Below are 17,479 nucleotides of genomic sequence, written 5' to 3'. Positions count from 1 at the left end.
GCTTGATGTCAGGGGAAGAACTTTACCTTTACTTTAACCTTTGTTCTGAATGGGTACATTGTGTATCTGAAACATGAGCCCAAATAAGCAATTGTGTGCACAACTGAAATGCAGTATACATTCATGTGCAATGTACTGAATGCTTCTGAGACCTTGAGTTTGATGCAACTATCTTGCATTGATCCAAACAATTGTGTTACACAAATATATATCACAATAAGACTCTGCCCAATGCATTCCAGTGAGATTGTCCATATGTACATTTACATAGTTGCATCTTTCTTAGTAAAAAAAATCAAAGATTTTAATTTATCATACTTTTTTTGGTCACACAGCATTCAAAGATATCCTTACATTAAAAAAAATCTGTTCTGCCTAGGCTAATCTATTTTTCTTAGTTTTGGTGGTATTGGGCTGCAAATGTCTGGACGCACAACTAACGTTGAAGAAAGCAGTTAAGCAACAGCTGGATGTGCCATGATTCCGAGCCCTGAGAATATCTAAGTCCTCCAGGATGAGTTTATGGTTTTCTAAGTCCAGAAATCAAATAATCAAATAATTTAATGGTGTTTGGTCATACCTGGATTTCAAATGAACATGGTTTGGTCCATGGCTATGGGGTCTTACTGTACTTATCTAGTCATAGAGAAGACCATGGGTTAGATCAGGAAAAGGATGCACACAAAAAGTTAGTGATGCATCTCCATCCTGCAAATGCAGTCTGACTCCACTTTAAAAACCAGGGCTCAATGCTATGGAATTATGGGAGTTGTAGTTTTACAATGTCTATAGCCTTTTCTGCCAAATGTTGGCAGGGCCTCTCGAAACTACATCTCCCATGATTCCATAGTATTCACCCATAAAAGTTAAAGTGGAGTCAAACTGCATTAATTCTGCAATCTCGATCATGCTAGGACAATGCCACGAATCCTTGATACAGTTCATCATGTTTCCACAACAAATTTATTCTTTCATAAATTCAAATATTGCTGAAAAAATGAGAGGGATAGAGGCTTAAAGCAGTGGTTCTCAACCTCCTAATGCTGCGACCCCTTAGTACAGTTCCTCCTGTTGTGGTGACCCCCAACCATAACATTATTTTCATTGTTAATTCATAACTGTAATTTTGCTACTATTATGAATTGTAATTTAAATACCTGATATGGAGGATGTATTCTCATTCACTGGACCAAACTTGGCACAAATACCTGATATGCTCTAATTTGAATACTTGTGGGGTTGGGGGGAGTTGATTATGTCATCTGGGAGTTGTAGTTAGTGGAATTTACTGTTAACCTACAATCAAAGAGCATTCTGAACTCTATCAATGATGGATTTGAACCAAACTTGGCACACAGAACTCCTTTGACCAACAGAAAATACTGTAAGTGTCTAGTGGGCATTGACCTTGAGTTTTGGAGTTGTAGTTCACCTACATCCAAAGAACACTGTGGACTCAAACAATGATGGATCTGGACCAAACTTGGCATGAATATGCAATATACCCAAATGTGAACACTGGTGGAGTTTGGGGAAAATAGACCTTGACATTTGGGAGTTGTAATTGCTGGGATTTAATGTTAACCTACAATCAAAGAGCATTCTGAACCCCACCAATGATAGAATTGGACCAAATTTCCCACACAGAACCCCCATGATGAACAGCCCTTCAGGAGTCCCGACCCCCAGGTTGAGAAACACTGCCCTAGGACAGCTAGACAAGAACTTGGTTTGGGGAAAAATAAAAGCACAACAACCTTTCACAACACAGTGATGACTGTACACATGTACTGACATTGCTCAACACAGCTTTGCAAGCACTTGCCATTTATTTTTGTATATTTAAGGTTCCCTTTATGTAGTCGTTGTAGCAGCCTGTGTTTTTTGCATGCATTTCCCTTTGCCCTCCATGTTTTCCCTGCTTCCTATGTGTCTATATAACAACAGAGGCCAACCTTTCATGCCTCTGAGGAAACGCAGCATGAATGCTCAAAGCATTGCAGAATGACTTGCCGTTGGGTGCACTTGCACAAAGTGAGCATACTGTATTGGATGGGAAAGGAAACACTGCTACAAAATGAGGTGTCTATATGTAATGATGACCCCATTGGCAAATTCTTCCAAGATGAGGCAGAGCAGAAGGGCAGATGGTGGAGGAGAAGTGTGGAGGAGTGCTGGAAGGCTTTCAGGGTGCCCTGCATATGCTTCCCAGGGCTAGACAGTATGAGATGTTTAAGGAGAGACCACCTGTTAAAGAAACTGAGATACTTGTCCTTATGGTATATAACCAAACTATGTCTCTTCCAATTTCTGAAAACATCCAATATTTGGCTCTGGTGCTCTGAGGCAAGTCTCTGTTTTCATAACCTAATGCTGTGACAAATAAGCAAGTAATTGAGGTTTATTTGGAGGAATTCAGTGTATGACCCTGACTAGTTCGGTACAAAACAAGGAACACAGGGAAGTATATTTTCTCCCACACTACACAATTATATTTTGACTGTCACATTTGCTGGGGTTAGGGACACAGGACCTTTGTAAAAGTAAATTAAATTAAATTAAAAATATTTTATAAAAATCAGGGAGAACACATCTCTAAGAATCTCTGATCATCTTGTATCTAGGAACTTTTGCAGATTTGATTAAAGTGTTCTCTGTAGGAAGCTCTAGGGCAGTGTTTTTCAATGCCACAACCCCTGAATATTATTTATTTATTTACTTACTTTATTTATATACCACTTTTCTCAGCCCTCAGGTGACTCATACAGTTAATACAGTTCCTTATTTTGTGGTGACCCCCAACCATATAATTATTTTTGTTGCTACTTCATAGCTGTCATTTTGATACTGTTCTGAATCAGAGTGTAAATATCTGATGTGCAGGTTACATTTTCATTCACTTGACCAAATTTGGCACAAATACCCGATATGCCCAAATTTGAATACTGGTGGAGTTTGGTGAAAATAGACCTTGACATTTGGGAGTTGTAGTTGCTGGGATTTATATTTAGTCTACAATCAAAGAGCATTCTGAACTCCACCAAAGATGGAATTGAACCAAATTTGGCACCAGAACTCCCATGACCAAGAAAAAATACTGGAAGGGTTTGGTGGGCATTGACCATGGAGTTGTAGTTCACCTACCTGCAGAGAACACTGTGGACTCAAACAATGATGGATCTGGACCAAACTTGGCACGAATACTCAATACACCCAAATGTGAACACTGATAGAAAATAGACCTTGCTAGAAATCAGTGTGGACAGACCTTTTACAGTCTGTCCAATGTGTGTTCTTTGCCATTTGCAAATGCAGTGATGAACAGACCCCTGACTTTGTCAAAGATCCTGGCACAACTGTATGTGTGCCGAATGAGTACTTAAAAGGTGAACCATAAAAAGTGAAAAGCAGCTGCTTCCCCTTCCACTCTCAGGCTTCACAAATCCCTGAGTGACAGCTGGCATGAAAACATTTCAGCTGCTGCTTGAACTGAATGCATTTGCTGAGCATTGACAGAGTCTCAGTGGTGGAAGCAGCTGGGATCTCTAGGAAGCATTTCAGCCGCTTGTATTACTGGCAGTATTGCTATTTCTCTCTTATGGGGTTCTGTGGGGCCAATTATAAATGGATATCACAAATACCATGGATTTTTAAAACCCATAATACAGCTTGTATTGGGTGCAATCTTGTTTGGCTCAATGTAGCATAGTAGTTGTGCCACGCCTTGTGCTATAAGTAGATGCGAGTGATAAATAAAAAATTAAAAATGTATTATTGTATTAGTAGATCCACATGCTGACATAAGCTATGCATTTATCAAACTCTCGTATTTCTAAAGTCTCATTTATTATATGGCTATTTTATATCCCCAATCATGTTCAGGGCAGAGTGTGACCATGTTGCCATACTCAAGCACAAAAGGAGTATATCCATACTGAGACATGCCATGTCCTGCAGGAGTCTCAGCGCTGCTGTAATCCTGTCGCTGTTCACTGTCTATTTATTTATCCTGTCAGAAGTAAATTGAGAATATAGTTATAATGCCTTATGCATTACCACAAACAAAGTTAAAAACTTGGCATTATGCTAAATGTCCCTTGATCAGAAGCTGGCTACTTGGAGTGCCTCTAGTGTGGCTGTAAAAAGGTCCTCCATTGTGCATGTAGTAGGGCTCAGGTTGCATTGCAGTAGGTGATATGTGGTTTGCTCTTCTCCACACTCACATGTCATGGACTCCACTTTATAGCCCCATTTCTTAAGATTGGCTCTGCACCTTGTGGTGCCAAAGCACAGTATGTTCAGCACCTTCCAGGTTGCCAGCCTTCTGTGTGCTCAGGAGGGAGTCTCTCATCTGGTCTCAGACACTAGTTGAGAGTCTGGATTTTAGCCTGCCACTTTTAGACTCTTGCTTGCTGACAGTCCTTTGGCTGTGGGACATGGGGAGGGTCAGATGCTTCTATGATCCTACCCCATGAGACACAAAACAGCTGTGCTGTGGAGGAGGCTTCTGAAGATGTATGGAAAGTCATAACCATTGCATGGGAAGGAAAGGAATATTAACTTCTGCAGTGTTCCAAAATAGCCATATACTATCATCCTCCCACATTGGCTGGAAGGAAGGCTGCAGGACCCCCATAAAAGTGGAAAAAAGTGGATAAAAATCCTCTTTTTTTGTCTGAGAAAACACCTCTCTAGAAATCTCTGTTTTCCAGTCCAATTCTATGGTCAACTTCTACTGGAGATTCACCATCGAATCATGATGGCCACTAAATGCCTAGGGAAGTGTTTTTTCTAGAAAACTTCCAGTGCAACTTTATGGCAGTTGAAAACATATTAATACAATGCGTGAATAATCAAGCCTGCATAAGTGAAGCCTGCACTGTACAGGCAGAAGAGAAATGTACACACCTCACTAATAGGATACCAACTTTCAACTGTCTCTAAAATTCTCTGCATATAAAGAGATGCCAGTTCGGGAGTTGATACTACGAGGGTTATCCGGAAAGTAAGGTTACAAGGCATGTAGTTCTTGCAGGGAATTTTCACAGGAGAAGTTGGTATCACTGCCGTATAAAGGGAGGTCTGCACTGCACATAAGAGAAATTTACACACCTCACTAATAGGATACCAACTTTCAACTGTCCCTAAAATTCTCTGCATATAATGAGATGCTAGTTCAGGAGCGAATACTACGAGGGTTATCCAGAAAGTAAGGTTACAAGGCATGTAGCTCTTGTGGGGAATTTTTGTAGGAGAAGTTGGTATTACTGTCATGTAGCGGAAAGTCAGTGGAAATGAATGAGCAGTGCCAGTCATCAGTAGCTCATCAACTGGCATTGTGGTGAAGGTTAGAGATTAGCATCCCCATTCCATTTCCCTCCAAATGTGAAGTTCGCACTGTAATACACTAAATGCTATGGGGAACCAAAAGATTGTTTCAATTTATGGAGAGGACATAATGTCAAAATGGCATGTGGCAAAATTGTTGTGGAATTTCAGTTGCTGAAGGAGGGAAATTCACGACGAAGACAGATGTGGATGGTCATCCACATGACGTGGCTGAAAAAGGTGGCAGGAGACTTCTATGACACAGGCATCAAAAAATTCGTCCCATGGATGACAAAATGTATTGAACTGAATTATGATTATGTAGAAAAAATATGTAATACCTATGCTATAATCCATGTTTTATTAAAATATATTCATTCTTTGTATTTTTTCAAAAATCTTGTAACCTTACTTTCTGGATATCCCTCATAAGCGCAAACTTTGCACTTGGGAGTGAAATGGAATGAGGATGCTCATCTCTAACCTTCACCACAATGCCAGTCAATGAGCTACTGATGACTGGCAATGCTCGTTCGCTTCCACTGCCTTCCCACTACACAGCAGTGATACCAACTTCTCCTGCAAAAATTCTTCGCAGGAGCTATGTGTCTTGGAAACTTACTTTCTGGATAACCCTCGTAGGTCACATGCTTCTTAGCAATAGTGCATCCCTGGGTGCAAACCTAAAAACAAATAAACAATAGATGCAAATTTCAATAAGGAATGCACTTCTTGAACCCCTCCCAAAGATGTAATTGAAAATCCCAGAAACTTATTCAAGGTGAAAAGGCAAGATCTGCCAGAGTCCTACAAGTATCTAAGTGCTGCTGTGTTTTATTTCATACGATGTGAATAGACCTTTGAAAGACACACTCAAAAGGATGAAGGAAGCATTGCACAGACGACTATGATCCTTTAATTGTTTCCAAGCACACATCGCCATCTCCTTTCCCAACGATGTACATTCATCCCAACCCCCCTCCCTGCGCAAGAATCATGACAATCCTCAAATGTGGCAGTGCAAAACCAAAACAAACAAGCATCATCTTTAACCCAGCAAGCAATCCACAAAGAACAGGTGTAAAGCCATCTCTCATTCACCCAACCACCCCAAAAACTCTTGTACCCCAGCCTGCCATAAAACAGGCACACGTTTTAAGGCCAGCAAAATCACATCACATGATTGCTTGTCAACAGTTTATTTATCCTTTTCCCTAGGACACACAAGAATCCTCTCCAAGGTATCAACCTGGGACATTTTCCTGAAAATTTGATGCAAATCCCTCCCCGCCATCCATATTCCTCAGAGTCCCCAAAAGCATCATGCAGGCAAGTAGTATGTTTATAAGGGGCTGACAACTACTATGGATTTTTTGGCAAAATTAACCCAGGGTCGTTGTGTGTTTTCCAGGCTGTATGGCCATGTTCAAGTAGCTTTCTCTCCTGATGTTTCACCTGCATCTATGGCATCCTCAGAGGTTGTGAGGTCTGTGAAACGCCAGGAGAGAATGCTTCTGGAACATGGCCATACAGCCCAGAAAACTCACAACCCAGTGATTCTGGCTATGAAAGCATTCAACAATACATAAAACTAACCCAGTTTGCAACTGATCTTGGGTTTCGATCAGATTACATATTACAGAAATCTATTCAAAGAACACACTGGCATTTCAGAACGGCTGCAATTTCATCCACAAGTTACTGAGGATGGAGCAAAGGAGAACATTTTATGAGACCGTTTTTGTTTTTCCACTCTATGGATTGTCAAGGTACGAGAGTTTTTTTCTCTAGCAGGAATTGCTGGAAACCTGAGTTTCTAATTCAAGGTTGACATCTGGTGGATCTGCAGCTGTTCATAATAAAGAAAAAGAATAGGAGAGGGATGAGCTGAAGCAAATAAGCAGCTTTCCTGGGTGATAGTGCAGTTCACCAGAGACTGAAATGAAGTAGATTGCAGTCTACAAAAGCGCATGATCTAAATACAAATGAAGTGTTTGGGATAAGGATCAAGGCCTTTCTAAGGAGAAATGGAAGTCAATATTTCTCCTACCTCAATGGGTGTTCTGAAGCTCTAAATCAGAGATGTGACCTTCCTCAACTGCAACTTTGTTGGTTTTGCTGGATAGGACTGATGGGAAGTCCTAGAGTCACACATTCCTTGTCAGCATGCTGGAAGAAGCAAAAAGACCACCAGCATTGAAGTGATGTTGCTACACCATCAACTCAATTGGACTGGCCACGTTGTCCAAATGCCCGATCATCGTCTGCCAAAGCAGTTACTCTACTCGCAACTCAAGAATGGGAAACGTAATGTTGGTGGACAGGAAAGAGATTCAAAGATGGGCTTAAAGCCAACCTTAAAAACTGTGGCATAGACACCAAGAACTGGGGAGCCCTGGCCCTTGAGCACTCCTAACTGGAGGTGAGCTGTGATCAGCAGTGCTGCAGAATTTGAAGAGACACGAATGGAGGAGAGGAAGAAATGTGCCAAGAGGAAGGTGAGTCAAGCCAATCCTGATGGAGATTGCCTTCCACCTGGAAACTGATGTCCTCACTGAGGGAGAACATGTGGATGAAGAATAGGGCTCCACAGCCACTTATGGACCCACCGCCAAGACACTACACTTGGAGGTCCATCATCCTTGGACAACGAGGGATTGCCTAAGTAAGTGTTGCTGTCCTAAGCTTTTTCAGAATGTCACTGATGAATTAAGAACGACATCACAGCCAAACAACTTCCCCCTGCAGGATATGTCAAGATCTGAAGAGATAAATATATTTGGAAATTAGTTTAATTTAGAATCTTCCTACGTACAGGGAATGAATTGCTGTGGTATGTGACTTCCCTTCACAGGTGACTTATGATGATTTTCTCCTAGGTTTCTTGGCAAGATGTATTCAGATGAGCTTGCAATTGCCTTCTTCGGAAGCTGAGTGTGATCTACCAAAGTTCCTATGGCTGAACTCTGGTCTCCCAACACTCAAAACCTGTTTATTGTTCAGCACCATATGATGGAGCTGCGGCTGTGGTTGAATTGTGGCTAAACTATGCATGTAAACTTTGTATTATTATTATTATTATTATTATTATTATTATTATTATTATTATTATTGATGAGAGAAGGGCACAGAGGGAAAATACGTTTGTATTGTTTTCTTACAGCAATCTTTCTTTGGCAAGATAAAAGGATCACAACCAGAAAGACAAATGTTTAGACTCAATGTACCAACATCTAGGTTCCTAGGCTGTTGATAAGCCTGGCAAGACATTAAATCCAGTCTGGAAGGTACTGTATATTTTCACACAGACAAACCAGTGCTACCAATGGGGGACATCCCAGTTCTTATTTCACTTAGAACAGTGGTTCTCAACCTGTGGGTCTCCAGATATTTTGGTGTTCAAGTACCAGAAATTCTAACAGTTGGTAAACTGGCTGGGATTTCTGGGAGTTGTAGGCCAAAACACCTATACCCAAAGGTTGAGAATATTGACTTAGTAGAAATTTCTCACTTGCACAAAGCTCTGAGCTATTGCTCACAAGCACACATGGATTCTCTTATGCAGAACAAGTAAGATTAGCAGCAGTTCTGAGGGAACACGTAAAGGTGAGCCATATGGCATAGAGCAGTAGCTCTCAACCTGGGGTCCCTAGATGTTTTTGGCCTACAACTCCCAGAAATCTCAGCCAGTTTACCAGCTGTTAGGATTTCTGAGAGTTGAAGGCCAAAAACATCTGGGGACCCCAGGTTGAGAACCACTGGCATAGAGAGTACTTGCTAAAGGAGGGGTTGCACTGACAATCTTGGTTAGTGATCTTGCACTGGAGGAAACCGGAGCCCCCAGTGGCTCAATGGATGAAACCCTTGTGCCAGCAGGACTGCTGGCCAACAGGTTAGCGGTTCGAAGCCAGGAAATGGGGTGAGTGCTTGTCTCAGTTCTAGTTTCCCATGCGGGGACATGGAGAAGCCTCCCACAGGACGGTCAAACATCAAACATCTGGGCAACATCTTTGCACATGGTTAAGTTTCTCACACCAGAACTGACTTGCAGTTTCTCAAGTCACTCCTGACACAAATAATAATAATAATAATAATAATAATAATAATAATAATAATAAACCTGGAGGAAACCAAGCAGCATTTAAGCCCTTCCTATATGGTAGATTTATAGTGATCTAAATCATCTTGTTGCAGCCTTTGCTTCATGTATGTAAAAAAGAGGACTTAAGAGGAACCAATTTGCCGCAGAGCCACATTGCAATGAGCAGCATTTGCAGACGAGAGGGGCGAATAATGCCCAAGGGTAGCATTTGCAGAGGGCGCAAGGATGGGCCTTTCAACATGGAAGGAGGAATAACTTCAGATCAGAGGTAGCCAAAGTCTGGCCAGTGAGTCAAGGGCTGTCCATGACAGCAAAACCAATTGCCAGATCCAACAGATAACCAAAACTGAACATGTGCTGTTTTTTAAAAGGTGAAGCAATCATGGGGAGAAGAGAAAAAGGACTGCCTTCATGTAACTTTGCTACTACGTAACTGAGGTAATATGCATAGAGGGCAAAATGTGGCCCTTGCATTAGCCCAGGGGCAACATTTTGGGAGGGAAAGGACCCCCCCCCTCCATGTTTTGAGCCACGGAAGGATGTGACCCAATAGCACCTCTGTCTCTAGCACCGCTAAAGGCTCTCTGTTTGTCCCCTTGGTTTGACAAACATTTAGTATGCAGAGCAATCGCTACAAGGATGATACAAGAGTGTCGGGTTAGTTTACATACACAGTATGAATCCTATTTGTTTACAGAGCCTGTTCGTCAGATAACATTACAGCAGGTATTCATGTACAATAAAAAGGGGAAGAAATGGAACAAGTGCTCTAAAATATAATCTTATATCCTGGAATGTAACTTTGCTTGGAGCCGAACATTACGAAGGAAATGCAGGGTTCTTAATCTTGCATCTCCATCATAAAGCTCACTGGGGAGGAGATAATTTGTAAGGAAGGACCTGCAAATGACAGGAGAGTACTTCACCTTTCCCCTAACCTCCATTATGAATTTAAATAGAAAGCTTTTCTTGAGTTGGGATATGATATCCAAAGAAACCCGATGAAAGGGAAAATGAAAAGGAGGAGAAAGATTTGCAGACAAGAAGGAAAAATAGGAAGAATTATTTGGATATTTCCCACAATTATAGATGTACGCATGTAGTTCTGGCAGAGCTTGGAAAAGTTCGCTTATTTTGAACTGGAATTCTTAGGGATTCTGGAAGTTGCAATCTGTTGAGTTTCATCCCTGGACTACACAAGCCTCTTGTGTCATCAAGTCCCCAGTCCTCAATGAGTAGCTAGAGATAGGATTAGAGTGAGATATTCCTTCCCCCACTCCATATTCCTATGCATGTTTATCGCAGAAGGGCCTTTGTCTTTACTCTTCTTCTTTGCCACTATCTCCCCCCCGCACACCTTTGAAGATGTAGCAATGGAGTATATGTGAGGTATGAGGTAACTTCCTCTTTAAAGGTATTTTTATTGCCCTGGGTTTGGCCATATGGTCTTTCTCCATTGTTGGCTCTTTCTGCCTTTGTCTTCCTTCCAGTGAGGACGCATTTTGCCTCTCTCCAGGCAAAATGTAACTGCATGGCTATTTTGACTTTTTACCCCTTTACCTTCCCTTAGAAGATGAGTTTTAGCAAGCTGATTAGCACCAAGACCTTATCTATCTAGAATGTATTTCTTTTCTTGAATAAATATTTGGAATCTGAAGTTCTGTCTCTGCAATACTGTACCATCCGGACTCACCGCACATAAGTTTTTGCTGGTTATGAAGTTTGCTTCTAGCACTCTGCTATATTTATGGTGGAATCACCCCAACTGAGAGTTATTTTTGAGCCTAACAGCTCAGATTCCCAATAAAATCCCTAGAAATTTTAATTTCTTAGAGTCAGATGCATTTAAAAATCACGAGGATCTTAGAGAACCTTACTTCCAACCACCGAAGAAAACAGGAAGTAAGAAATAGCCCAACTCCTTTAGTAAGTTACACATACATTCTACAGATATTCTCAGCAAACCATCTGGAGGTAGATCCTTCTTTATCTACATAGGAGAAAGGAACGATATATCTTGATTGAGAATTAAAGGGAGTGTGAGACAGTCAACTCAAGTTGCACTTCAGTTTGGATCCCAATTTTGGCTACATTTGACTTTCAAGGTGATCAGATCCACTTGCGTTAGCAAAACAAAACGCCACATTTAAAAGGAAACAACCAAGGCTGAGGACTTGGAAAAAAGCACTCTATAAATAAGAACATTCAAACGAACCCCCTCAAGAAGTCATTCAAACATAAATGCAGGCTGCATGCAGTTTCCATGCTTTCTGGCTTTATTGTTTTCTTAACTGGTCACTGAGCTCAAGAGAGAGAAAGAGAGGGAAAGACAAAGTCAAGGAGAAAATCTCTTTGCTTCAGTTTGACGCTGACTCCTGAGTTGTTTGGTTCACACAAGTGCTTATTCGTTGCAGGTCTGGAAGACGGTATTTTGCTGTGCAAAGATTTCTCTGAAAGGTCACTTACGGGTACATTCAGCGGGTTCTGAAAGAGAGAAATGCCCCAAAGCCAGTGACTGCCTGGTGCTCCAGGGCTGGGCTGGGCAGAGGAGAGGCATTCTGCGCATGGAAGATTGCTCACAAACCTGCACTGGATCCTGCCAAGTGGGTTGGAGTGGGCAGAGATTTGTGTGTGTATCATGCTCATGAAGATGCCAAAATTGGGGGGCAGATCCATAGGTTGTATATGTATGTCTGCGCATGTGTGGACATGACCCATAGCACTATAACTGGGGATCTCCACCCAGTAAAACTGAGAGTGCATTTCCCATTGGCCTCCTACGGTCGCCATAATTCTTCATCCACGCATCATGTTTGGTCTAACTTGCACACAAACGAGTAGTTGCATGCAACCTTTCCATGTGCACGCACTAACCTCCCTGGATCAGGCCCTGAAGCTTATTTTTCCCCTGCTAGTCTTTTAAGAGATACTCACTACCACTACTCCAACTTTATGGTGTGTGACTATGGTGTTTTGGGGGGCGTGTGGAGGGTTCCTCTTTTGTTTTCCTCTGTTAAGTACCAAAAATAATAATAATTAAACGTTTTCTCCTACATCCACATTGAAGTAGAATCAAATAACTGGTTAGCGTATATATACAATTTTTTTTACAGAATTCTATCTTGTACTTTTCAAAAAAATATAAATACCGATATTGTTCAAGACAGCAGGTATCTCATTAATAGTTTAAGGCTTCATTATTGTATATCCTTCATTATTGAGTGACCAGCGGGGCTCAAAGGGGCCCCCCAAGACTCCTTTTCAAGTTGGAACTAGCTTGCGTTCATCTAGGACGAGCCAACCTTTTGGAGAGTCACATGCGGCTGGTTTCTTTCTGCATCTCTTTCAGCCAGAGATATCCAGTCCTTTCTCATGGGATTGAGAGAAGTTTCGGTTGTAATTTCAAGGAGACGAAAGAGAAAGCTTTCCCTATGTTAATTACAAAAACAAAACAAAACAAAAAGGAAACAGCGAATCCCATCATCGATTTAAAAAGTTAAAAGCTGTCTCTGATTAAATAAAATTTCAAGAAGGTTTTGACACGAGCCCATCTGGTCAGAGGGAGGACGTTGGAGGCGGAGGTCTGTGGCTACTGCTGGTCTCCGAAGGCTCGGCTGCCTTTTTGCTGGAGAGGATGAAGTCCGAGGGGAGGCTCTCTCGAAGGCACTTGAGCTGCTCTTGCCCCAGCTTGATCTTGTCGTCCAGCTCGCGCTGTTCTATGAGGAGCGCAGATTTCATCTTCACAAAATGCTGGTAGTCCCGAAGCTGCTCTTCCGAGAGGTAATTGCACAAAATATCCAAAACAACCCGCTCCCGACGGTCCAGGTTCTCCTTCAGCTCGCAGGCGTCTTCGTGCTGGCCGGCCAACATTTTCCGCTTCTCGTTCAGAGAGTTCTGTCCCCGGTTGGGGATGGACAACAAAAAGAAAAGGGAGGGGAAAAGAAAGGTTTACCACAGAGTGGGAAAATCATGGGAATCAGGGACCCTTTTCATGCCAGAAACTCCCCATTTGGACTGTACATATATACCTCACACAGCAAATCTAAATATCCCTGTTTTCCTCTGCATCTGCTCTCAAAACAATCACAGGACATTACATTACTCCCTTTTCCCATCCTGGGAGGGACTGCAGAGGACAAATGAATTATATTTAGGTAGTATGGGGTTCTAGGAGTCTAATGGGGAATTTTTATATGGCTTCTAGGTTGTGCAATACGGGTAAACCGCGATCTATTTCGACGTCCTGAATTTAAGAGAGGGTCTTGATCCATTTTTCAGGAGCCTCCCGAATTCGGGAGGACAGAAATCTGTTTTTGATCAGGGAAACCAAAAGATTTGTTTTCTATCCAGCCCATTATGAATGGGACATCCCAGGCTCCTCTCCCCATAATTTTAGGCATTGTTTGTCCTTATAACCTTCATTAAGACCTTTCTGTCTGTAGAGGAGACCAGGTTTAATGCTTAGTTAAAGCTGTTTCTACTCTCGAGGAAATAGTCACTGCAGGTGTGCACAGCGCTCTCTCCCTGCAGCATGCAACTTTCCAAAGCATTTCAAGGAGGTTTCACCACTTCTCAACTTCTCAGGGAAGGAAGACATCAAAATGGCGCTATTCTACCCTGCGCTTCCTTTTAAAACCCCTCTGTTTTCTCTTGATTTTCAGACGCTGGAGTGGTGCCTTCTCCCCCCCCCCCCGCTCCACATACACACTTCAATCTCCTTTCTGCTTAGGGTTTAATGCTTAGTTAAAGCTGTTTGTACTCTAGGAGGAGCTGCAGGCGAACACAGCAGTCTCTCCCTGCAGCACGCAGCTTTCCAAGGTATTTTAAGGAGGCTTCTCCATTTCCCAGGGAAGGAAGAGATCGATGTGGAGCTATCCTACCCCTGACTTCCTTTAAAAAGCCCACTCTTTTCTCTTTATTTCCAGGCCCTGGAGTGGTGTCTTCCCCTCACTTGCACAGCTGCCTCCACTTGTAACTGAAGGCAGCCGGTTTTCAATTAAGTGAAGAGAACCGACCACTCTGAATCCATGCACAAGCCTAATGGCTTTCTGTGTTTGGGTAGCTTTTTATTTGATTTTGGAGCAAATGTTACTCTAAAATTGTGCATTTTTTTTAAAAAAGGAAGTCTATTGCCAATTTGTGAGAGATATCTGGGGAGCTTCGGGAACCATCGAAGTGTGGTTCGGGGACTACATGGGAAAACCCAGACTACAGTTTCTCCATCTTTAGTTCATCATCAGACCTCTTGCCCAACTGGCTCCCTTTTCCGCTTCTCCATGTTGGGAGAATTCCTGCATTTTTCTGAACTGAAATACAGTGTTCCCTCACTTATCACAGGGGTTCCATTCCAGGACCACCTGCGATAAGTGAAAACCCATTAAGTAGGGACGCCATATTAATTTTAATATTTATACATTATTTTATATATTATTTTCTTACCCACGCTTCCTTCCCCGCCCCCTGGCCCATCCCAAGGGCATCTCCCTCCCCCTGCAGAGCCTCTAGAGCAGTGGTTCTCAACCTGGGGTCCCCAGATGTTTTTGGCCTACAACTCCCAGAAATCCCAGCCAGTTTACAAGCTGTTAGGATTTCTGGGAGTTGAAGGCCAAAAACATCTGGGGACCCCAGATTGAGAACCACTGCTCTAGAGCTATGCAGGCCTTCCCCACTGTGCCTCACTTGCGGGGTCTCTGGCCTCCCTGGCCTCCATTGGATGTAAATATTTAATATTAAAATTTTCAAAAACCTACAAAACAGTGAGTTCGCTAAAAGTGAAGCATGAAGTAGCAAGGAAACGCTGTAGTTTAAAGAAATAGAAGTGGACAACCTGAAGCCTTCCAGACATTACCAGACTGCAATTCCCACTACTACATCAAGCACTGGTTGCACTGGGACTGAAGGGAGTTACCACTGGCTAGGAGCAATGGGAAGTGCATTCCAGCAAACACAAACTGCCTCTTTGTGGTTTAAAGCATGGCTTCACCACAGTTTGGAGATGCTTTTTTCTTGGACTCTGCCACTCAAAATCCCCCAAAAGTAACTTTAACAAATATTGGGCTTGCCATATCTTTGCCATATATGTAGCATGAGAATGCTTACATACAAGAATATCACTATTTGGGAGATGTAGGGGAACGTTTGGATCATGCAGAGCCTTCTCCTTACTTAAAATGTACTAGGAAGCTTATTTCTGTAGGAGGTTCCCTATACAAAATGGAGCAGCACATGGAGCTCAGGAACCTTTTCATCCCCAAGGTCTCAGTCTTGTTTCCGAGCATAAAGTTTCCATATCGCTGTGTATAGCTAATAAAGCACAGGACAGAATGGATATACTTACCATCTGTCTCTTGTAAAACCGTACTAAAAGTGAAGAACTTTCCATACTATCGGCATTATTGCTGAAGAATACTGCTCTATGAACTGGCATTTGAGAAGTAGGGGGGTTTATTGCTTGAGAGAGTAAATACTAGTTTTCTGAATGTACATACCCGTTCCTGATTGTCAGCATCTTCGCTGAGACTGCTGAGAACGTTCTCTACTCGGGCCAGGCGTCCTGAGAGCGATAGCAAGAGGCTGACTAACTTATCCAGGTCTCCAATGAACATCTTGTATTTTTCAAACTCGTTTGGCTTGCACAGACCACTGACCAAAACTTCTACTTCTTCTCCCAAGGCGTTGTTGAGTTTGATGTCTGCCAACAAGCTTTCCTTGGCATCTTTCAAAGTCTCCATCTTATGGGACAAGCTTTCAATAAGTTCAGCCTGGAAGGACAGAATTGAGCAAGAATCAATCTTTAATTCTACCACCACCACCACTACTACACTATGTAACAAAATTTGAATTTCTGTTCCTGGTTTGAAAGTGTTATTTCCTGTTTAATTGTGTGGTACTTACTTTGAAAGTAGTTGTTATCCACCAGAAACTTTGTTTTTGTGCCTGCCACAAACTATGTTGAATTGGTTGAGACTCAATGAGATATTCATTGAAAAACTATAGCAAATTGTGCTGCAGATTAATTAATTTTTCATATTTTTATGAAACCCATATATGACTGAAAGGTTGGCGGTTTGAATCCAGGGAGTGGAGTGAGCTCCCGCTGTTAGACCCAACTTCTGCCAACATAGCAGTTTGAAAACATGCAAATGTAAGTAGATCAGTAGGTACTGCTCCAGCAGGAAGGTAACATTGCTTCATGCAGTCATGCCGGCTACATTATCTAGGAGGTGTCTATGGACAATGCCAGCTCTTCAGCTTAGAAATGGAAATGTCGGACATGACTATACTTATTGTCAAGGGGAAACCTTTACCTTTATATATAACATTACAAATGTTTAGGTATATTGTTGAAACACAACAACCCTGTTAAATTGCAAAGATGTACAGTCAGCCCTTCACGTTCACTGAAGTAAGGGCCAAGGACCAAGTGGAATATGGTTCCGGTCCCATCTACTTGCATGACCATGTCCTATGGAGATGCCTTTCTCATGGTCCCACCACCCTCACAATCACGGCTGGTGGAAACGTAGGAAAGGGCTTTCTCGGTAGTGGCTCCCTGGTTCTGGAATGACCTTCCCAAAGAAATTAGAGAGGCCCCCTCTCTAGATAGCTTCAGGAAAGAATTGAAAACATGGACATGGAAGCAGGTGTTCGAAAATGACTAATAACTTTTTTATAGCTGGGCAAACACCAGCTGGCTTGAACTGATTTTGCCCTGATGCACAACATGTTTTTAAATCCATCTGTGTATTTTAATATGATAATGTTATTTTTAGTTTGCTGTGGGTTTTTTTATTTTGTCGTTATGTATTATGTTTTTATTCTTGCCTTGGTCTTGTATTTATTTTTGTAAGCTGCCCTGAGTCCTGTTAGAGAGGGAGCGGGATATAAATAAATTATTATTATTATTATTATTATTATTATTGGGTTTTTGTAGGTTTTTTCAGGCTATATGGCCATGTTCTAGAGGCATTCTTATATTATTATTATTATTATTATTATTATTATTATTGACAATACATTGTTGTTGTTGTTGTTGTTGTTGTTGTTGTT

At 41.9% G+C, this 17,479-nt stretch overlaps 1 protein-coding gene across 2 annotated transcripts in view; it reads right to left on the bottom strand.

Annotated features, from left to right (window-relative positions):
* Positions 1–11,688: 11,688 nt before the first annotated feature.
* The window catches only part of SHROOM3 (shroom family member 3), a 267,856-nt gene continuing 262,065 nt past the window's right edge, over positions 11,689–17,479 (bottom strand). For both annotated transcript variants that reach the window (XM_060779370.2, XM_060779371.2), the window contains 2 exons: positions 15,919–16,191; positions 11,689–13,324 (listed from right to left, as the gene is read on the bottom strand). In XM_060779370.2, the coding sequence (XP_060635353.2) occupies positions 12,986–13,324; positions 15,919–16,191 (612 nt within the window). In that variant the 3' untranslated portion in view covers positions 11,689–12,985. The remainder of the gene's footprint in view (positions 13,325–15,918; positions 16,192–17,479) is intronic.

This window comes from Anolis sagrei, chromosome 5 (assembly GCF_037176765.1).
Source record: "Anolis sagrei isolate rAnoSag1 chromosome 5, rAnoSag1.mat, whole genome shotgun sequence".
Lineage (NCBI taxonomy): Eukaryota > Metazoa > Chordata > Lepidosauria > Squamata > Dactyloidae > Anolis > Anolis sagrei.
This window is presented reverse-complemented; position numbering and strand designations above follow the sequence as displayed.